The sequence below is a fragment of the Apiotrichum porosum genome, assembly GCF_003942205.1.
Source record: "Apiotrichum porosum strain DSM 27194 chromosome Unknown scaffold_1, whole genome shotgun sequence".
NCBI classification, from domain to species: domain Eukaryota; kingdom Fungi; phylum Basidiomycota; class Tremellomycetes; order Trichosporonales; family Trichosporonaceae; genus Apiotrichum; species Apiotrichum porosum.
In genome coordinates this window covers 1,203,304-1,223,478 of record NW_021167108.1, presented here as the reverse complement: position 1 = coordinate 1,223,478, position 20,175 = coordinate 1,203,304, and the positions used below count along the sequence as shown (strand labels likewise).

The following is a 20,175-nucleotide window of genomic DNA, read 5'->3' as shown; positions in this document are numbered from 1 at the left end:
GTGGCTCTGTGGCGAACGTGTCGATCCCCTCAGTGCTCCTGTATTCGCCACCAGACGGAACCAAATTGGGCGACCGATTACAACACGGGTTTATTGTGACTACTGATCAGACAACTCACTCCTCGCTTCAACCGTCGATACCTCGCCCAGCATGACGTCCCGTCTCAAGCACAAGCTTGAGCTGGAGAATGTCAACCTCAAGAGCCGTTACGTCAACGAGTCCTTTGTTCAGGTAGGTTCTCCAACTCCTCGAAGACTGACCCGCCAGATCGGCACACCATTGCCCGCCCTCGCCGACGCAAAGAAGGACAACCAGGAGTACCTCCCCGTCTGGGAGCAGGAGGTAGGTGGCATGCTGATATACAATCTAACCTACTCAGGTGCGCGACGAGAAGGGAAGACGACGATTCCACGGCGCCTTCACTGGTGGCTTTTCTGCTGGCTACTTCAACAGTGTTGGATCCAAGGAAGGTGAGGTTGTTGTGAGCGGCGTTTCGGTTCTAACCTCTCAGGATGGGCTCCTCAACAGTTCAAGTCGTCGCGCAACAGCCGTGCACAGCACAACCAGCGCGCAGAGGACTTTATGGACGAGGAAGATCTCGCGCAGCTCAACGACGACCGGCGGCTCGAGAACACCGACACTTTCAAGCAGGATGCGTTCGCTGGTACGCGCGAGGACCTGGGTAACAAGAGGTGAGTCATGATGCAGGTGTGGTCTTTTCTAACGCCAGCCTTTCTGGAGCTCTAGAGTCGCTCATCGTCCCCGCCAAGACCTCCATCGGCCAGACCCTCCTCCAGAAGCTTGGATGGCGGCCTGGACAGGGCCTCGGGCCTCGTGTTACGCACCGCAAGCTCAAGATCCAAGAGGGCAAACTCGGCCGCGTTCGTGCGGGAATGGAAGAAGATGACGACGACGAGCCCCCACAGGCCAGCAAGCACACGTACGCACCCCGTGATGCCCGTCTGCTCGTGTACGCCGCCAAGGACGACAAGGAGGGCTTGGGATTCGAGAAGGGACAAGGAATGGGCAAGTTGCCGTCAAGACGACCAAGTTAGTTTTCCTTAACCTCTCGCGCACAACTGACGTGTCAGTGTATGGCGCAGGACTGGGAGATGATGATGACGACGATGACCCCTATGGCGCCGGTCCAAGTGCTTCCATGGACAGTCGCCACTACGCATTCGACGAGAACGGCGAGCTGGAGGACGACGTTATTGTGATGGGCGGACCATCCGAGTCACGTCAAACCACCGAGACACGCGCCACTGGATCGGGAGACAGGTGGCACGACGGACGCGCTGTGTTGGTCGGCTTTGTTCTGGACGTCAAGGGTGTACCTGGCGATAAATGGTGCGTTTGAGGCGACGAGCATCGATCTAACGCAACAGGTGGCCTTTCCCCGAAATCCCAGCACACTGGAGCCCCCAGCCATCGCGCGTCTGTGGAGAGAAACCACGCAATGAAACGATTCGCGGCGCACCTGGGCAACCACTCACCCATGAACAGGTAGGCTGAACGTGAACTCCCCGATGCTGACATCCTTCAGCGCGGTACTGCTCTTGGAGAAGAAGCTCGCGTGTCTGCAGCCAAGTCTGTGTTCGAATTCATGTCTGAGAAGGACCGCGAGCGTTTGGAGGCCTTTGCCAAGGCTGCGAGGGAGAAGACTGCTCCACCGCCGGCATTATCACTCCAGCCCGAGCCCGAGCTCGCACCTGAACGCGCCACGGAGGTGATGATCCCGCCATTGTCACCACGTACAGCGTCGGCTGCTCTGCAAGGGTTTATTCCGTACGGGGACGACCAAGCCAAACAGGATCGGTACCGGTCATATCTTCGTTCGCAAACGCACAACACGAGACACCCCAACCCCGAACTACTCCCATCCACTAACGTCGACGAGGTCAACAATGAGCTTGCGTCGTTTGCAGCTTCGGCTCGTATCTTCAAGCCAATGTCGTATGCCATGTCGTCCCGCTTCACGTCTGGAAGCGCATCGCTGGCGGCCACGGACATGAAGCAAGCCAAGGCCGGCTTGCATATCTTTGACCCCACCAAAGCGCCGCTGCAGTTTGCCAAGGCGCAGAACACCGAGGTTGAGGTGACCAAGGTCCTGACCCCTCGCGAGCAAGCCGCCGCCGATGGGCAGTATGGCAAGCTCACCCGCGTGGTCAAGGACTTTTACCCTGTCAAGCTTGTGTGCCGCCGATTCCACGTTCAGGACCCGCATCCCGAGGGCCCACCTGAGGGTGGCAGCGGCACTGCGACCCCGACAGCTGGTGGTACTGGGTTTGAATCGTCTCTGCCAAAGAACGATGCGTCATGGGAGTCCAAGTTCATCCACCAGCCTGGCACCGACCGCGAGAACACGCCGCCATCCGGTGACGAGGAGCCAGAGGAGCGCGCTCCTCGCAACCTCGCCGAAGTCGGTATGGCCGAGGACGCCAACCAGGGCCGCGACATTCTTACATACACCAAGCCCAGCATTGACATATTCAAGGCCATCTTTGCGAGTGACGACGAGGACGATGATGACGACGAGGACGACGTGCCCAAGAAGGCCGTGGTCAAGGCGTCCGAGGCACCAAAGGATCCCTTCCCTGTGGACGAAAAGCCAGTCGACTACGCAACGTTCAAGCCGGTCTTCCTGGGTGGCAAGGAAGGAGGCGACAAGGAGAAGAAGAAGAAGGACAAGAAGGAGAAGAAGAAGCGCAAGGGAGCACTCTCGTTTGACGTTGGAGATGACGATGAGGAGGGAAGCGTCGAGGTCAAGCCCAAAAAGAAGCCCAGAGCCAGAGCAGTGGAGGTTGCCGACGAATGGGTGGAGAAGGCGTCTCCAGTGCCAGCTGCCCAACGCGAACCTCGACAGGACGACCCTCCCGCTGCCTCCTCTGCCCCGCGGTTCGGACGCAAGGGTGCGGCCGACTTCATGTAGAATATAGACCATTTCGTCCATGTATTTGTGGATTGGTGGACTGGGGAATTTGCTTCCGTTTGCCACCAATCGCCACCGAAACATTCAACTCGTCAACGCGGGGCAAACAAGCTGACATTCATCCACCATCCACTCCACCATGTTCGTGAAAAGGGCGCGGCCACGCCCGCAAGTTAGAGCGAGGGAAGCGGACGAAGACGAGGTCGCCACGGCTCCCTCGCCGGCTTCGTCGGGCGACACTGGCGACGAGGTCGGCAGCGTGATGGAGAGGAAGAAGGCGCAACGCAAGAAGCAGCTTGGCAAGTCCAAGCTGAGCTTTGGCGGCGACGACGAGGCCGGCGGGTCGGACTCTACGCCGTTCAAGCAGCGCAAGTCGCTTCTCTCGCAGGCGCTCAAGGCCAGCGCACCCTCGACTCCAGCCGCGGCGGCATCCACCAGCGGCGCGGGCGCGGGCGCCGGCTCGTCCTCGTCCATGTACTCGCGCGACTACCTCGACGAGCTCAAGGCCGCTACGCCCTCGCGTGCCCCGCGCCCCGAGGACGGCGACGGCGACGGCGGGCTCTCGCGCGCCGCGCAGGACAAGTACGCATCGGCCATCGAGGACGACCGGTCGGCCGGCATCCCGGATGCGGCGGCGATCGCGGCCGCCAAACACAAGCGATCCGCGGCTCTGGGCGGTGTCCGGGGCGCCAAGGGCGAAGACATGGACGACGAGTACATCTCCCTCGGCGGCGACAACGAGCCGCACCCCGAATCGCGGCTCATGCGCGAGGAGGACGAGGGCGAGGACGGCGACGAGGACCTGGCCGACTACACCGAGTCCAACCAGCGGCTGTACATTGGCAAGGACGCCAACCGGGCGGCAGCACGGCGGCTGAGGGGCGAGATTGGCGAGATGATTGCAGAGCGCGAGGCGGAGAGCGACAGTGACGAGGAGACGCGGGCGTGGGAGGACACGATCGTCGCTCGCGCTGGGACTGGGATGGCCGAGGCCAAGAAGGAGCCGAAGAAGGCAGCGGGCTATGTGCCGACAAAAAGTGAGTTGCGCACGTCCTATCGCAGCTGACATCAGTGCCCTCCATTCGCCCCGTCCCGACCATTGCGTCAGTGGAAGCGAGGATAGCGCAGAGTATCGCCGAGTTGCGCGCCGTCAAGATCGAGAACGAATCAAACTTGGAAACGGCCAACCGCGACCTGGTACTTCTCGAGGAGCAGGAGCGCGACATTCGCAAGCAGGTCGAGAGCGTCGAGGGCAAGCGAGAGTGGGTCGAAGAGTTCCAGGGATGGGCCGAGATGCTGGGTACCTTCCTCGAGGAAAAGCACCCATTGCTCGAGGGCATCGAAAAGGACGCGACCAAGTTTCAGCGCGAGCGCGCCAGTATGATCAGCGAGCGCCGTGCAGCAGACGACAGCGACGACCTGTCCCTCTTCCTCGGTATCCCGACCAACGTCCCCGAGGGGAGCAAAGTGGACACGTCCACTGCCAACTCGGACTTTCGCCGCGTCAGGCGAACGGCCCGCGATGACCGCCGTGGTCGCCGACGGGGTATTGTCGTCGCGTCCGAGACCGACGAGGGCTTCTCGACCGACTCGGAGCTCGACCCGGACACGCAGGACGAATATGATGCCTCGCAGCACGACCTCGAGCGCCGCGTCCACGCCCTCCTGGAGGACGTCAAGGCCGAGGACTTCAGGTACCCCGAGAAGGGTCTCGCCGTGCGCTTTGACGACTGGCGCTCGCGTTACCCCGACGACTACGATGGCGCGTTTGGCGGCCTTGCGCTCGTGCAAGCATGGGAGTTTTGGGCCCGCGGTGAGATGGTCGGATGGGACCCGTTAAGAGTGAGTTATTCCTTGGTAATCGCCGCTCACGCAACAGAGCGACAGCCAGATTGAGAGTTTTACGTGGTTTACCGCACTGTACAACTACTCGCGCCCACGCAACGGCCACGACGAGGACGACATGGACATTGACGAGGTCGGGCCCGAGGGCGACCTCGCGACCGAGATGGTGTCCAAGGCCGTCGTCCCTGTTCTCATCCGCGCACTCGAGGCTGGCGCATACGACCCGTACTCGGCACCACAGACGCGCCGCGCCGTCGACATTGCCGAGGTCATCGCCGAGCTCACTGGCAAGGACAGCAAGAAGTACAGCGTGAGTTGATCAGTGGGACTATAGCTCACACCACAGTCGCTCCTCAAGGCGATCATGGGCGTGTACCAGGTGCACATCTTCTCCCTTGCCGCTGCGGTCGCGTCGTCTGGCGGTCCCGGATCCACCCGTCCGCCACCGTACAACCCTACGTCGCGCAGCGCAATGCAGCGCTACGTGCGTCGCCGTCTCAAGCTCCTCCGCAACCTCCTCCTGTGGCGCCGCGTTGCGCCCAACGACGTGCCCGACCTCGTCGCGCGTATCGTGTCCGTCGTCCTTCGTCCAGTGCTGTCGAGGACATGGGAGGGCGGCGGCGAAGACATGGCCAAGAAGGTGAGCTAAGACACTTCCTGGTGGATACAGCTGACAACCCTCCAGGTCCTCGAGGTCGCTGGCGCGCACTTACCCCATAATCTTGTCACGTTCCTTCAGAAGGGACCGTAAAATGCATCTAGCGTAGATCACGCGGCGGCAGCCGATACTAACACCCACCTTCTACCTTCCTCCCCCCCCCCCCCCCCCCCCCCACCTCCTCTCCTTCCTCCCACCCCCAAGTGAAAGTCACCACGCCCGAGTATCAGACGTTCGCGTCTACTTTATTTCACGCTTTGCCGCCCGGCCCCCTCGTTCGAAGGTCGATCCTCTACGGCGCGTGTTCAAGCCTTGCTCAGGGCAGATCAAGAGGGGCATTCTGACCTGACCATCCTCTCTGCCTCGCAGTCGACGCTGCAGGTGAGAAAAAAAAGTGGATCATGGCTCGTTCCGCCCCGCACATACATACATACACACACTATCTTTCTTTGAATGTATTAAACGCTACAGGATCTGCGTCTGCTTTACGTGCTCGGCTTTAGACCTGTACCTGGTCCCATACACTGTCGTCCTCGGCGTCGAGCATCGCTTCGTACTCTTCGACCGTCATGTCGCGCTGTTTCTTGGCTGGCGTGTCCGTCACTGCCGCCTCTGGAGGGTCAGAGGCTGGCCGCTTGGTCCCACGATCGCCGTCGCCACTGTGCACGTCCTTGTCCTTGTCCTTGTCCTGGTCGTGCACGTCCTCGGTTTCGTCCTGCACGGTGTCTGGTGCCGGGGACCCGGCCACGGGCGCCTTGATCTGTTCCAAAATGTCTGCCACGCTGACACTGCCGCGCTGACCCCACTCGACGACATCGGGCTTGAACGCGGTCTGGAGATGGGTCAGCTCAGAGGCGAAAGTGAAGCACGAGCTGTGGCAAGTCTCACATAAAGATGCAGTCCGACGACGTCCAGCTCGTGCGGCTCATACGACTCTGCGACGAGCTGGAGCGCGCCCATGACGTGCGGCGTGTAGTCTTTGAGCGCGCGGGTGATGTACAGGAATGCCTGCAGGGTCAGAGGATGGGTTTTGGCCTAATGCGACAGCGTACGCGGGCCACTCACGACGCTGGGCTCGACGACGGCGCCCTTCTGGATCGCGCGCCATGTACCGTCGGGACGTTCAACCACAGGGCTGTGTGGGTTAGTTGGTACGAATGACGAATTCACACCCACATTCTGGGAGGTGTCAGTTCAGCTGGTCCCCCACGGCATTGCGTTGGTCAACTCACTTGGCCTTGAGGATCCCCACCCACGGCTGACTGCTCCCGACGGCCTTTTCGACCTTTGCATCCCTGTTGTGCCGCCATGACCGGCTGTTGTCGGCGGGCTTGCGATAGTCGTGTTCGCCCGGCAGCTCGCGGATCTCCTCTTCGGCCTCGCGCGTCTGCTGGGCGTCCAGGATGTTGCCCAGGCCGAGGGCATGTTTGAGGCTCGAAATGTGCACGTACACATGCGCGATGCTGAGCGCCTCGGCAACGTCAAACCCCAGCCGGCGGGCCACGGCGTAGCACCACGCCGTCTTGATGGGCGCGCGGTTGCACGTGAGGGATACGGGGAGGACGGCCTCGACGTCTGTGATCTCGTGAAACTCAAAGACGGTGGGCACGTTTGTGGGTGCGTCGCCGTCGCCGAGGGGCCGGAGGAGGTCCGAGTCCCGCCCGCCGCGCCGCTTGACCGGGGCAGTGTTGCCTGCGACCACGCCCTTGATGGCGTTGGTGAGAAACTTGCGCGTGTCCTTGTCCGGAACGAGGGCGGCCAGCTGTGCCGGGGTGAGCGCCTTGAGCTTGGTGACGGTGTTGGTGTCCTTGTACCTAGCGGCCGGATGTCAGCGTTGTGTTTCGTTTGTGCAAAGCAGCAAGTATTGGCTCACGCCTTGGCCGCAAACGCCATGGCGACGCGCATTGGCGCACCCTGCGCAGTGAGGAGCTTGAGCCACTGCTGCAGCGGGACGACGGCGTCTGGGTCGGGTGGTGTGTCTGGCATATGTGGGGATGAGGAAATGGATGGATGCAAGAGACGGCAAACGAGGCAGTGGATGGATGTATCTTGGGGGTTGAGTCACCTGGCTGCGGGGCACCGTGTGGAGGTCGGGAATGGAGGTCGCATATCGAGACATGGCGGCGTTGCTACACTTGATCAATTGTCTCTCTCTCTTCCACTCATTCATCCCCAAACTGCCGCGCTTCATGCTACCCCCCGCGATGGCCGCTGCCGTCGCCCGCGTCTGTGAACCGGGGCACGCCGGCGTGGAACTCCTGCTCGCGCCTCGCGCCCTGGTCCCGGCTCCCTCGACCACCTCGTTCACCCCCTCCGGGGCCCACATTGCCATTCTCGACTCGAGCTTCAACCCGCCCACGCTGGCGCACATTGCCATGGCCTCGACCCTGTTCCCACCACCCGTAAACCATCACGCCAGAGCAGGACCCAGGCGCATACACTGCCCGCTTGCTGCTGTACTCGGCGCGCAACGCCGACAAGACGCCGAAACACGGCGACGCGGCGCCCGCGCAGCGCGCCGAGATGATGCTGCTCGCTGCGCGCAGCGTGGGACCGGCGGGAAGCGGTGGATCTGGCGCGGGAGTAGGCTCTGGCACAGGGGTGGCGCTCGTGAGCGAGCCGACGTTCGTGGCAAAGTCCACAGCCCTCGTCCAGGCCCTGTCACAACAACAGCAGCAACAACAGAAAGGCACACCACCGCCGGCACTCACCTTCCTCGTCGGCACCGACACGCTGGTGCGTATCTTTGATCCCAAGTACTACCCTGCGTCGGGGCTCGGTGCGGCGCTGGACGCGCTGTTCGCGCACGCGTGGCTCGTGTGCTGCGCGCGCGGCACGGCCGACGAGCTGCGCGAGCAGGACGCGCTGCTTGCCCGTCCCGACGTGGCGGTGTGGGTCCGGCAGGGCAAGATCCGCCTCTTGCCTCCTCTGCAGGGGTACGAGGACGTCAGTTCCACGGCTGTGCGGCGGGCCGTGGCGCGCCGAAGTGGGCTGGACGGGTTATGTACGACAGAGGTAGAGGCGTATATAGAGGCCCAGGGGCTGTACCGCGAGTAGGTAGAAGTAGAGTCATGGGCACGAAGCGATGCAGAGGGAGAGCAGGATAGAGTAGATGCTAAGAAACATGCAAAATGCCAAAAGAAAATGGGATGCCAAAGAGTTGCCAAAAGGGTTTGCCAAACGATGAGTGGAGGGGGAAGTGGTGATGGGTGGTGGGTTGGTGGGTCGTTTACTGGTCGTACTCTGCCATGCCGGTGTAGCTGCGCGGCCGAGGGGGCGCGTACTGGCCGCGGCTGTTTCCTTCATATGCCGCATGCTTGGTATACTTGAGCGTCTTGAGGGCCTCGACGTCGTCGGGCTTGAACATGGGTGCCGGGGAAGACATGCGTGCTTGGCGGAACTGGAACTTGGAGTGGGGCACTCGCTTGCGCGGGAAAAAGTACCGCCTCACACCGTCAAACGTCTCTCCACGCGCTTTGCGGATCAGGTCGGGCGGGACATCGATCCCGGCATCCCTCATGTCGTTGATGAGGATGCGCATGGCGCGCGCGTCGGGGGCCGCGGGCGGGCCGTCCAAGTCCAGCTCCCAGCCACGGAAAAAGCACGCAACGGCCGCTGAGAAAAAGTCCTCGTTGGGCTGAAAGGCCGCAGACGTGTTTGGCAGGCTGGCAGTCTGGCGCCACATGACGCGGGCACGCTTGTACACCTCCCAACCCATGACGTGTGCTGCTGCACTGTTGTCCGCTGGGTGAAAACTGATGTACGACGGCAGCCTCCAGCCAGGGATTCGCGGGCCCGGGTGACAGGCTTCAATCGCGAGGATCGAGAGCATCGACGTGTAAAAGTCGGTGGGGAAGAACCGGTCCAACGGGTTGGTCGGTTCGTCCTTGTCGGCTTCAGCAGCGGCGAGTTCGTCATCTGCGTCGACGCGTCCTCGGCTCCGCGCGAGGTTTTCTGTCCTGGCTTTGGTGAAGTCGTCTTTGCGGTGCCACGTTGCCAGGTCGTAGACACGCTGCGCAAAGGTAACGTTCTCGCACCGGAGCATGGCCTGCAGGATGATGGTGTATACCTCGGGCGACAGGTCCGTTGAACGGATACGTCCCGACGCTCCAATCTGGGCGCCAGTGAGGTTTGCAATGCGCCGAATCTCCTCGTTTGACGTCCTCTTGCCGACTCGCAAAAAGGGCAGGAGAATGGTGACAACGTGTCGCAGCTGGCCATAGTGTCCGCCATTCATCAGGTCGACGAGTAGGGCGGTGACCGATTTCTCATTGGGAGTCACATCAGGGAGCCTGGCCAATGCGCGGCGGAACGTAGAGTCGGACACTTCGTAGGCCATCTCCTCGGGCGAACCGGGGCCAGGGAGAGAGCGTCCAGGCTGCGTGTAGATGACCGTTTCGACCATGGCCTCGCTGGTTTTAGCAGCAGCAGCGGCGGGTGGTTGTGGCGTCTTGGTGGGGTTTCCGATCAGAGTTCCACCGAACATTTTATCCTGGACCGCCTGCGCGAGCTCTGGGTCAGATTTACGAGCAGCAAACAGGATCCTGTTGAGGACCTCGGGTGACTTCCAGTGGAACATGTCGACCATGTACTCGAACAGACGCGTCAGGATGCGAGGCTGCCTGATCTGGACCAACGCATACTGGACGAGCACCATGCACGACTGCCAGCCAAGAGCCTGCAGGGCGTACTGGGCCGCACCAGTGGGCGGAGGGAGGGCTTCGTCCTGGTCAAACTTGGTCTCGAGGGCGGCCGCTGCGCGAAAGTTGGGCGGCGAGAACATGAGCGACACTAGGGCATTGTGCACCTGGTTGCTGGCAGCGTACGCCCATGCGTCCTTTTGGGGCAGCTGCACCATGCGCTCCGGGTACACTGCGGGGTGGGTGGACGACGACGAAAAACGCTTGAGGAGGGTAGGGATGGAGGGGATGGGGAGTGTGCGGGACATGATCGTGTTGGCCAGTGTAGCCAGAGCGCGCATCGACGTCGCGTACTCTAGAGGGGTGCATTCTCGTGCCTCGAGGCAGAGCGACTTGAGAATGGGCTCGAGAAGATGGCGAGACGGCGCAGGCACCTGGCTCGGTGGCGAGGTGGGGATGGGCATCGGGAATCCACGCGGGCGTTGGTCTGGGGCATGGCCTCTTGGGTGCCAGAGATCGAGCCGTTCGTGCAGCGAGAGAGCCTCCCCAGGCAAGCGCCATGTCCGCACGCCGCTGAACCAAATGCCAAGTAGGCTCGACCGCGAGGTATCGTTGGCGGCGGCATCCTTTGGCGGTGGCCAGGACACTGGCACTCCCAGCTTGCCATGGACGCCCGCCTTGTGGTTTCCGTAGAAATCCTCCAGCTTGGCGCCCTCTGCCAGTCGTCCCTCCATGATCCACTCCTCGACGAGCTCGACAAAGACGTCAGCAGCAATATCGGGCCGGACAGCCCCGAGAGCCTCCTGGATGAGAATGTGATAAATGATGCTTGGGCGTGGGTGGTGAATTGCTTGCAGTTGACGAACGACTGCGTGCAAGTCGTTTAGAGGTTTGGGAACGGGCGGTGGTTGTTGCTCTTCGAGTGTGGGTTGCTCGAGGGGCAGATGCTTTGGGATTGGGGTGAACGTTCGTCGGGGTGCGTATCGCCTCTCTGGTGGGCGCGCTCCGACGACAGTAGCAAGTGTCTGGCTGCGAAAGCGTGGTGGCCTGTCATAAGACAGGTCGGCCAGCAGTGCCAAGAGCACAGTGGTCGCCAGATCGACCTTGCCCTTGCGCACAAGATCGTTCAAGATGGTATGCTGTTCCAGTGCAGTCGGCTGCAAGAGCACCTGTTGCAGACCGGGCTCAGTCTCTAGCAAGGTCTCTTCCAAGTCCAGCCTGTCCTTGACATGTTTGAAGTTGCTGTTCCGGAGAGCTCTTCGGAGCAGGCTGATACGCTGTTGCCAGTCGCGTGGCCGCAACTCGCGTCGCCGACGGATGCCATCTTCGGAAGCTCGTGTGGGTGGAGGACGCGCCAGAGGTGGGCTGTCGGGGTGCGCGTCGGAAATGACAGATGTCCTGCGGAGGCCGATACCATGTTGGTGGGTATACCTGGACGACGAGGAGGATGGCGGTCGGGTAGACGAGGAGGGTGCGTCGTCTTGTGGTTCCTCCGGCTGTGATGGTTGTGGTGGTGGTGTATGCTGTGGTAAGGCCGAGTACCTCCGCAATGGCGGGGCGGTGATACGCCAATGTATGCGTGTGAGCATGGCCGTGGTGATGGTGGTTGTGCTTGTGTGTGTCTAGAGCATGTTTTGTTTGGGTATATAGTATGAGAGAGAAACGACGCGCTGCACAAGATGGTCTCTCGATGGTCGCTCGTTTCCCTGCCCGCCCGGAGAGAACAAAGAGCGAAGCTCTCGCTCAAAAGTCAAAAGGCCCAGTCCGAAAACAGCCTCGTGTAAGTCACGTGGTGGTCGCGTGGGTGCAAGGTGCTTGTCACCTGACAGTCACGTGATTTAGACACCACGTGGCTGTGAACCTGACAACGGATGACATACTTTTACTGGGTGGTCAGGCTGACATTCCCCCCCCCCCAACCGCTGCGGCTGCGGGCTGACTCGGACGTTGCTCTTTCGCCATCGCTGCTCTGCTCTCACACCGCTTCATCCCATCTACCCATTCTACCACCCACTCCCCCACAACCCCCATCCCCCTCACCACCTCCTCCTCTCCCTCCTCACCACGTCTGTGACGGTCCCCCCCCCCCCCCCATCCTCCCCTCCCCTTATACCAATTACCATACCCCCATCGGTACCCTGGTACCCACCCCTGCCCCCCCAAACGCCCCTTGCCCTTGTTTCTACCACATTCGGCACATCACACCGCATCACCACCCAATTCAATTCCACCAACACACGCACCCGTTCACTAAACACCATCACCGTCCAACCAACAACCCCACCACCCCCGCCAACTCGTACGCACGGTATATGATACCCCCATCAGCTCACACCCAGCAATGAGTACCCGCACCATCGCACCACGACACACCCCAGTCCACCGTCACTCCCCGGCACCATCCATCCCGCCACCCAACCTCATCGCCGCATCCCCTCGTTCTAGCACCCCCACTCGCGTCCACGCTCCGCGCACACGTCAGGCCCCCATGTCTCCCGCACCCGCACCCGCAGACTCAGAGCCACGGTCCAACACGTCCACCCCATTGGGCCGTAAGCGCAACCATGGACGCAAGCGCGGCGACTCGCGCAAGCCCCAGACCCCGCGCGACGAAACTCCCGTAGGCTCTGAAGTCGACACCCCCGCCGGCGACACTGAGGAGGACTCGGAGGAGCTCTTCCAGCTCCTCGGTGTTGACGGCAGCGCCGAGCCCGTGTCCCAGCACTACGAAAAGGGCCTGCTCCGTCTCTCCAAGGAGGGCATGGACGCTGCTACCAACAAGAACAAGAAGGTGCGCGCCCGCTCAAAGAACAAGTCTCGCACCGACACTCCCGTCGATCACAACGAGAGCTCGGACCCCGAGCAGACAAGGAAGGCTGGCGCTGGGCCCAACACGCCCAACACCAAGCCGCGCCGCACTCGCGGTGGCAAGAAGGCCGACGTGGGCCCCCTCGACTCGTCGCCCGATGCCATGGACGTGTCTGCGCTTAGCCGTTCGCTGCCCGCGAGTTTCTTTGCGGAGAACAAGCCGAAGAAGGACGATCAGTCCTCCGTTTGGGAAATGCCGACCGACAGCCCTGTTGGTGCTCAGGCCCTCAACTGGCAGCAGCAGCTGCAAAACGAGGACACTCCGTCCAAGCGCTCCAACCGCTCGAACAATAATCAGTCGGAAGGTCGCCGCCGTGGTGGCAAGCAGGGCGCTGCTGCAGCCCCTCCTCCCCGCCCGACGCACGATCGCCGCCAGTCGCTCGACCATGTGCCGGTCTCCAACCTCACCAAGATGATGGCCGCGGCCGTTACTCCTGCGTCCGCTCCTGCGGCGCACGCACCCGTGTCCGCTTTCGATCAGTACATCCCGTTCCACACGGGCTTCAATGTGCACCGCGCGCCTCAGACGCCCGTGCGTACTGCCGCGTCGCGCGGCTCGCCGGCCCCCGCTGGTCTCCCCGGTGTCATCTCGCTGCCCATTGTGGGCGATTTCCCCCGCCTCAACAAGGCCGGTGGTATGCCCCTCGGTGGCCCCAAGTACGCTGGCCCGACGTTCCACAACTCGCCAGCCTCGGGTTCTCTCCCGAAGCCCGATCTCGACGACTTTTAAAGACACCCCTCTCCTTCATCCAATCGACCCTGATCACCCCCACACTCACTCATCCACACCCCAACAACAACAACACCTGCAAAAGACTGTATCTCGGCCCCTCACCAACCTCGACTGTACGAACCCTGTTGTTTTGTTTTGTATTGCCGCTTCTCGAACTGCACCACACGACAAAGAAGGGCCAAATATTGCCCGCCGCATTCACACGCACCCCAAAACCCCCAACACACACCAAGCCTCCGATGTTGTCTCCACCCCGCCCTCACCTGACGATCTTCCACCTGCACGACATTTGCCATTTTTACAATATCGCCGCGCCCGACCACCAATGGGTGTCGCGCCACCACCTACTGTTTTTTTGTCATTGTGGAGAGATAAAGAGCAAAGAGAGGAGGGGAGGAGGCGACACCAGAATGAGGGGAGTGAGGGAGTTTGGACGACGAGGAGGAGGATCTAAAGAACGAAGTATATCGAGACACCAACACACACACACAAGTACCACAACAACCGCAACCCGACTGAGAAACCTATAGAATCTCAATCTTGGAAATCAACCCCAAACAACAACAGCAACATCAACCCCAAACAAGCCAACGAGGGACCCTGTCCCCCGGATCCCCCCACCACACGAGGAGAAGCGAAGGAGGATGTACAGCTATGCCTGTATGCCCTTCTGTAGCCGTAGTTGAAGTAGTTTTAAACCCCCGTAACCCCGGCCGCCGTCAACCGGCTCCGGCGGAGAGGAGATGCCATACCATTTCTTCGACCGTTGCTGCAGTATTCAACTCGTCGTGCATCTAGGTTACATCTATACAACTAATCCACAGAGGAGCCGCTCACGCGAGCAGTTCGACGTGGTAGAGCGTCACGCGGCCGTGGTGGTCCGAGCTGGCGGCCAGCTCGAGCCTGAGCTCGACGACATTGTCGACGGAAACACTGCCACCGAGTCAGCTGGAGCATCCCATACACACCACTCACTCAAACACCTGCCGCCGGCTGACGTCCTCGGGGTAGACCTTGCCGAGGTCCACCTCGCGCCCGCCGTCCTCTCCGCCGGGGACGACGCCCTCGAGCGTGACGGTGCTGGCCACGAACCCGCCCTGGAACGTCAGGCCGAGCTTGGTGGCGGACACGGGCTGCGGGAACCGCAGGGTGATGGTCGCGGGCGTCGCGGGGGCCGTCCATGCGCTCTCGTCGTCGAGGAGGAGGGCGCGGCGCGAGGTGCCGGGAGCGGTGGCCGAGACGCTGTGGAGAGGTGAGCAGGAGAAGAGGTGATGGGCCACTTACGCTACTTTTGTTCCTGCTGGAATTGCTGACATGGGGACAGAGAGAGGTGTTGCAGGTGGCAGAGAGCGCGCGAGAGAGGGTGTCGTACATGCATGTTACATCTGACCTCGACATGCGACATCTCGATCGCAGACCACGTGACCTTTTGCTGCCTTTGTCTCCCACGGTCGCCGCCCAACTCGTCCACGGACGAATCCTCCGCCAGTCCCGAATGGACTTTTCTAAACGTCGTTTGCTCAACACCTCCATCCACCCCCCCCTCGCCCCGCACACCATGTCCCTCTCCGCCCTCCGCGCGTCGTCGTCGCGCCTCCCCGCCGCCGCCGGAATCCGCAGCGCCCGCACCCTCTTCACCCACCAGCCCGCCAACGGCGCCGCGGCCCCGCGCCACGCCGCGCCCGGCGCCGTCGGCGGTGTCGACCTGCGCGTCCTCCAGGGCGTGCCGACCTTTGTGGGCGCCGAGCAGATGGCCCGCGTCAACGAGTGGCAGTCGGGCCTCTGGGCCAGGTTGCAAGACGAGGTCAGGAGTAAGTGTGCCGTGCTGTGCCAAACCTGGAGCATCAGCGTCGCTTGTTTTGTTGGCTGGACCTCTCGGGACAAGTCGTGCTGACGGTGTGTTTTCTTTCTTTACCTCGTGCATCTGATCGTACCGTGGTTGCTCGTGTCTTGTCCGTCTTGGTTCTCCCCCACCTCCATCTACATCACCCTCACCCTCACGACGTTCTCCAGACAACCCCCGCCTCGCGCCCATCCGCCTCAAGTGGGACAACGACAAGCTCGACATGACCGACCTCCTCACCTTTACCGCCCGCGAGCCGGCGTGCGCCCTGGCGTTCAACTACGCCAGCCTCCTGCTCAACAACTCGTACTACCTCGAGTCTATTGTGCGTTGGCGGTTTGCGTTGTTGCTCGCTGTCCACCCTGGTGCTCTTTTGTGGCAGATGGTTGCGCGTCGTCGGAAAAGAACAATCAAAGACTGTCCAAAACAGGCCCAGGGGACATATGGAGCAGCACCGCGCCGAGGCTCACACGTTTGCCTTTACTGACCACATAAACACAGAACGCGTCCACGCCCCAGGCTATCCCCGAGAACTTTACGCAGCTCGAGGACCGCGTCGCAGCTTACGCGGACGGTATTGTCGGCAGCGGCTGGCTCTGGGTGAGTAGTGTGGCACGTGGGGTTGTGGGTTCGCGCACATGTGCTTTGTGGCCACAGAGCGTGCGCTGCAGGTATATAGTGGCCGTAGCCCGGTACCACCCCTGGTATCGAGCTTGGGAGGACGGGTGCGCTGTCGCCTGGTAAAATGGTACGGGCACAGCGCGTAAAGTCCACCAAGTCTCCCCACGCCCACTGCTCCCACCTCTTCGCTCGCCCCCCGCTAACACCCACAGATCGTCAAGTCGGGCGACAGCGCGCAGGACGTCGACGTCGTGCCCACCTTTGGCGCCGGCACCCTCCTCGTGACCAGGCGCCAGCAGCGCGGCCGCGAGTCCCTGCAGGCCGTGTACGGCACGCCCGCCACGTCGGGCGAAGACGCCGGCGCGATCCAGCACGACACCCAGCCCGCCGCTGCCGCCCCCGCCGCCGACGAGGCGCCCGAGGAGGACGCCGCCCCGACCACTCGTTACCCCGAGCAGCCGCCGCGTTTCGGTGCCAACCCCAACGCCCCCAGCGAGGTCGTCCCGCTGGCTGTCCTCTCGCTGTTCGAGCACGCGTACCTCGGCGACAAGTACGGCGTGGCCTCGCGCAAGCAGTACGCCCTCGACTGGTTCAAGGCGCTCAACTGGGACAAGGTCCAGGCGCGTGCCGAGAGGTTTGGCGCGTTCTAAAGCGGTCCGCACCTGGGACTTTGGGGAGGCTTTAGGCTTTATAAAGCCTTTCTTGTTTGGTGTTCTAAAATAGCGGGGCGTTAGAGCAAACGGCAGCGAGCAGCGAGCAGCACTACTCTAGACGTGGACGGTGGTGACGGACGGAGAGAGGGATCTATGCATTGCATTCGTAGGACAAAGGGAGAAGTGAACAAACAGCCATGTGTGGCGCCACAAACGTGCGCGCGAGTCGTCTGGAATGAAAAGATGCATATGCAAAGCCGTACACACTCTGCCCCCCCCCCGGCGTAACACGACACGACACTGTAGGTCCCCACGCCTACGCCTCAGCCGAGTGCAGCTGGAGCGCCTCGATGAACGCCTTGAGGTCCTGCTCTGCGACCTCGACGACGGACGTGTCAAACATGTCGTGCTTGTACGTGGCGCCCGACTCTTCCGCCGCTTGCTGGAACGCGAGGCCGAATTTACTGTGTCCCCGTGTCAGCCAGCTGCTACCTGTGCTCTATACCTCGAGGTCCCCGTAGCTGGACACACTTGACACTTACTTTTTGCGCACGTCGCCATACTCCTTGGCAGCCGTGACGCCGACGACGAGGAACGTGCCCCTGTCCTCGTTCAGACACGCGACGACGAACGGGTTCGCAGCGGCTTTTTTGCCCTGCTTGACGTCGCTCTTGTTCCACGCGTGGCGGGTCGCGTCCACGAGCCACAGGGCCAGGCGCGACAGCGGCGCCGGGTGGCAGAAAACGCGCAGGTCGGGGCCCTCGCGCACGGCGGCGAACCGGAACGTCCGTAGTGGGCGGATGGCGGTCTTGTCGAGGATCGCCGAGCCCTGCCGGATGATGGCGCGGTGGAGCGACTTGGCGAGCTGCAGCGACTTGCCCAGGAGGACAATGCTGGTATACTGTCAGTTTTCTGGTCATACGACTGCCAAAACTCACTCGTCGCACGCGTCGTAGGACGTCCAGAAGTTTTGAACGTGCCAGTTGTGGATCTTTGGCGCGGCCCTGTCCTGCTCGAGCGTCTCGAGCTCCTCGGCGGCGGGGACGTCGCCGTTACCGTTGGCGTCAAGGCTCCAGGTACGCATACCGCCAAACCACTCGCCACCGCCCTTGCCGCCGTCGACCTCGATCTCCATACGGATGCCCTTGGCAGCTTCCAAGAGCGCCTCGAGGCCCTCGACGGCGTCGGCGGCGGACAGGAGGGCCATTTGGAAGCCAAACGCACGGCCAAACGACGGGTAAACGAGCTCGACAAGGCCGTATTCTGGCGCAATGGATTCCAGCTTGCCTGGCAGGTCGCGCTTGAGGCTGCGGTCCATGTGCGCGTAGGCCTGCTGGCATTGCTGAAGAGAGAACCTTTACTGTCAGCTAGTTCGTCAACTGTAGAGCTCACCCCATCTTCGCCAACAGGCCCTGGAGCTGCTTGCGTCCCTTTTCTTTCCAGATCTTTAGGCGCGAAGCGATATAGTTGGAATGCAGCATGGCGTCGTACAGGTTCCAGTGGCGGACGAGGGCAAACCGCAGCTCGTCGGTAGGCGCAATGCTCCGGTTGTCGGCATCGGGCACGCCAGCTGGCATTGGCGGGTTGAGACGGGCGACCTCGTCGCCGAGCAGCTCGTGGTGCTCCTCGTACTTGTCGCGGTCGATCTGGGCCGCGACGTACTGGTATGTCACGGCCAAGATGGCAAGCCACAACAGGTCATTGTCTGCGCGTTCCAGCACAGTGGCGAGGAGGTAGACGGTGAAGCCTACACTGGCGCCATAGTGCGTTCCGGCATGGTAGTACTTGTTGACACGCTCAATGTGGGCGTTCTTTACTGCTCGTGGCAGTTTACGCGGCTGTTGTCAGTTGGAATTCCGAGACTCGTCCAACTCACCCTGTCATCGTCATCGTCTCTCCGCTTCTTCTTGGGACCGGCAGACCCAGTTCGTTTCCTCTTGCCTATCCTGCCCTCGCCGACGTGGTTCTCCTCGTCGCTGTCTCCTTCTTCTTCCTCGTCATCGTCCTCGTCGTCCTCGTCCTCTTCCTCACTGTCCTCGTCATCGTCATCAGAGTCGTCAGAATCGGAGGGCGCGTACTGGGTGGTCAGCTCGGTTGTGTTGCAGGTGATGAGCTCACCTCCAGAGCCTCCCAGCTCTTCTTGACACCCTCGAGCCTTCCCTCGTCGCCGTCACCCCACACCCACAGCCTTCCCTGCCCCGTCCCGTCCTCGCCGTCGACATCGACGTCGACGCCAAACAGGTTGTCCAGGTTCCACGGGCGGTGCGCATCGATAATGTGCAGGTGGCAGGTGGGCGGGAGGTCAAAGTACTCGGAGAGGTTGAGCAGCGAGCCGAGCGAAAGGAGAATGAGGGTGTGCAGCTGGGGTTGCGGTGTGAGCTTTCCGTCACCTCTGAGTCAGCTCACCTCTTCTGATGCGACTACTTCGTCGCGCTTGGCCTCGAGTTCCGAGTATCCGCCTATTGGGACGACGCGGTAGGGCACGTCGTCTTGCCTGAACAGCGAGGCGAGGATACGCGATGCGAGCAGACCGTCCTGTCATGTCAGCTAGAGGGCCAGCAGCATTCTGCTCAGCGGACGTACCACGTCAACGCCGACAAAGATGACTACACCGCCGGATCCCGAACCACCCTTGCGCCGCACGCGCGACACGATTGACTGATACCCATCGACATAGGTAAGTTGGGACGGGCGGAGGTCCGGGGCTGGCGGCTGGAGAAGGGGCATCGCGCACGCGAGGAGCGCGGTAATGTGCTGGTGGACTGGAGAGGTTGGAGGATGTGAGGTCTGGGGAGGGGGAGATGAGAGGAGAGACCAGGTGCAGTGGGATGTATGGTGCGATGTGACTGTAAAAGCGAAGAGGAAGAGCCGGGTGGGCGGCCAGAAGGGATGTGATGATGTTGTTGTTCATCTCTCCTCACCGCTCTCTCTCGCTCCCTCACTCTCTACGCGTCGTCGCGTCCTAAACATCCGGATCCAAATGACTTTGTCTGACGCGACCCACGTGGTATTACATAAGCAGTACAATTGGCCTGCCGGTGGTCGGCACCGTGTATGTGTGTGTGCAACGACGTCACTGCCTGCATGCCGGGGTATGCACGGTGGGTGCCAAGAATGAGCCCCTTTCGTCGTCCAAATCGGCACCCAAGCAGACACTAGACAGCAACCAAAGCCTCGTGTGCTTGGCATGTCACGGGGGACCCTTCGCCCGGTCTGCGCAGCGCAGCAAAGCACACGCGTGCATATGCACACACAGAATATAGCCGGCTGCGGACGGACGGACGCAGGTGCAGGAGGCATATGTTCAAGAGCAACCCGGGGGCCGTGAAATGCACCATGACGATACGATCGACGGTGCATCATCATCATTTGGTGTCTTGC

General features: G+C 61.6%; 9 protein-coding genes across 9 annotated transcripts; 5 read left to right on the top strand and 4 right to left on the bottom strand.

The window, feature by feature from the left end:
* Positions 1–151: 151 nt before the first annotated feature.
* Positions 152–2,933, top strand: EHS24_000419 (uncharacterized protein; the record flags this gene model as incomplete). The annotated part of the gene is made up of 8 exons (XM_028616252.1): positions 152–232; positions 269–343; positions 381–471; positions 513–693; positions 732–1,051; positions 1,093–1,351; positions 1,390–1,507; positions 1,548–2,933. 8 exons carry the CDS (start codon positions 152–154, stop codon positions 2,931–2,933), a joined length of 2,511 nt encoding a protein of 836 aa, XP_028480109.1.
* Positions 2,934–3,072: 139 nt separating this feature from the next.
* EHS24_000418 (uncharacterized protein) lies at positions 3,073–5,529 on the top strand (the record flags this gene model as incomplete). The annotated part of the gene is made up of 5 exons (XM_028616251.1): positions 3,073–3,970; positions 4,006–4,775; positions 4,813–5,088; positions 5,125–5,418; positions 5,464–5,529. The coding sequence occupies 5 exons, from the start codon at positions 3,073–3,075 to the stop codon at positions 5,527–5,529; spliced, it is 2,304 nt and encodes a 767-aa protein (XP_028480108.1).
* Positions 5,530–5,935: 406 nt separating this feature from the next.
* Positions 5,936–7,422, bottom strand: EHS24_000417 (uncharacterized protein; the record flags this gene model as incomplete). Its single annotated transcript, XM_028616250.1, has 6 exons — positions 5,936–6,268; positions 6,325–6,444; positions 6,502–6,571; positions 6,613–6,615; positions 6,669–7,250; positions 7,310–7,422. The coding sequence occupies 6 exons, from the start codon at positions 7,420–7,422 to the stop codon at positions 5,936–5,938; spliced, it is 1,221 nt and encodes a 406-aa protein (XP_028480107.1).
* A 218-nt stretch (positions 7,423–7,640) lies between these two features.
* Positions 7,641–8,455, top strand: EHS24_000416 (uncharacterized protein; the record flags this gene model as incomplete). The annotated part of the gene is made up of 3 exons (XM_028616249.1): positions 7,641–7,838; positions 7,861–8,382; positions 8,450–8,455. The coding sequence occupies 3 exons, from the start codon at positions 7,641–7,643 to the stop codon at positions 8,453–8,455; spliced, it is 726 nt and encodes a 241-aa protein (XP_028480106.1).
* A 210-nt stretch (positions 8,456–8,665) lies between these two features.
* Positions 8,666–11,665, bottom strand: EHS24_000415 (uncharacterized protein; the record flags this gene model as incomplete). The annotated part of the gene is made up of 1 exon (XM_028616248.1): positions 8,666–11,665. One exon carries the CDS (start codon positions 11,663–11,665, stop codon positions 8,666–8,668), a length of 3,000 nt encoding a protein of 999 aa, XP_028480105.1.
* A 752-nt stretch (positions 11,666–12,417) lies between these two features.
* EHS24_000414 (uncharacterized protein) lies at positions 12,418–13,674 on the top strand (the record flags this gene model as incomplete). Its single annotated transcript, XM_028616247.1, has 1 exon — positions 12,418–13,674. The coding sequence occupies one exon, from the start codon at positions 12,418–12,420 to the stop codon at positions 13,672–13,674; it is 1,257 nt and encodes a 418-aa protein (XP_028480104.1).
* An 836-nt stretch (positions 13,675–14,510) lies between these two features.
* On the bottom strand, positions 14,511–14,993 carry EHS24_000413 (uncharacterized protein; the record flags this gene model as incomplete). The annotated part of the gene is made up of 3 exons (XM_028616246.1): positions 14,511–14,610; positions 14,653–14,919; positions 14,962–14,993. 3 exons carry the CDS (start codon positions 14,991–14,993, stop codon positions 14,511–14,513), a joined length of 399 nt encoding a protein of 132 aa, XP_028480103.1.
* Positions 14,994–15,235: 242 nt separating this feature from the next.
* On the top strand, positions 15,236–16,791 carry EHS24_000412 (uncharacterized protein; the record flags this gene model as incomplete). Its single annotated transcript, XM_028616245.1, has 5 exons — positions 15,236–15,488; positions 15,691–15,845; positions 16,022–16,120; positions 16,209–16,268; positions 16,354–16,791. The coding sequence occupies 5 exons, from the start codon at positions 15,236–15,238 to the stop codon at positions 16,789–16,791; spliced, it is 1,005 nt and encodes a 334-aa protein (XP_028480102.1).
* A 319-nt stretch (positions 16,792–17,110) lies between these two features.
* EHS24_000411 (uncharacterized protein) lies at positions 17,111–19,521 on the bottom strand (the record flags this gene model as incomplete). The annotated part of the gene is made up of 8 exons (XM_028616244.1): positions 17,111–17,258; positions 17,337–17,687; positions 17,733–18,149; positions 18,187–18,605; positions 18,671–18,871; positions 18,913–19,155; positions 19,201–19,329; positions 19,378–19,521. 8 exons carry the CDS (start codon positions 19,519–19,521, stop codon positions 17,111–17,113), a joined length of 2,052 nt encoding a protein of 683 aa, XP_028480101.1.
* Between the last annotated feature and the right edge of the window lie 654 nt (positions 19,522–20,175).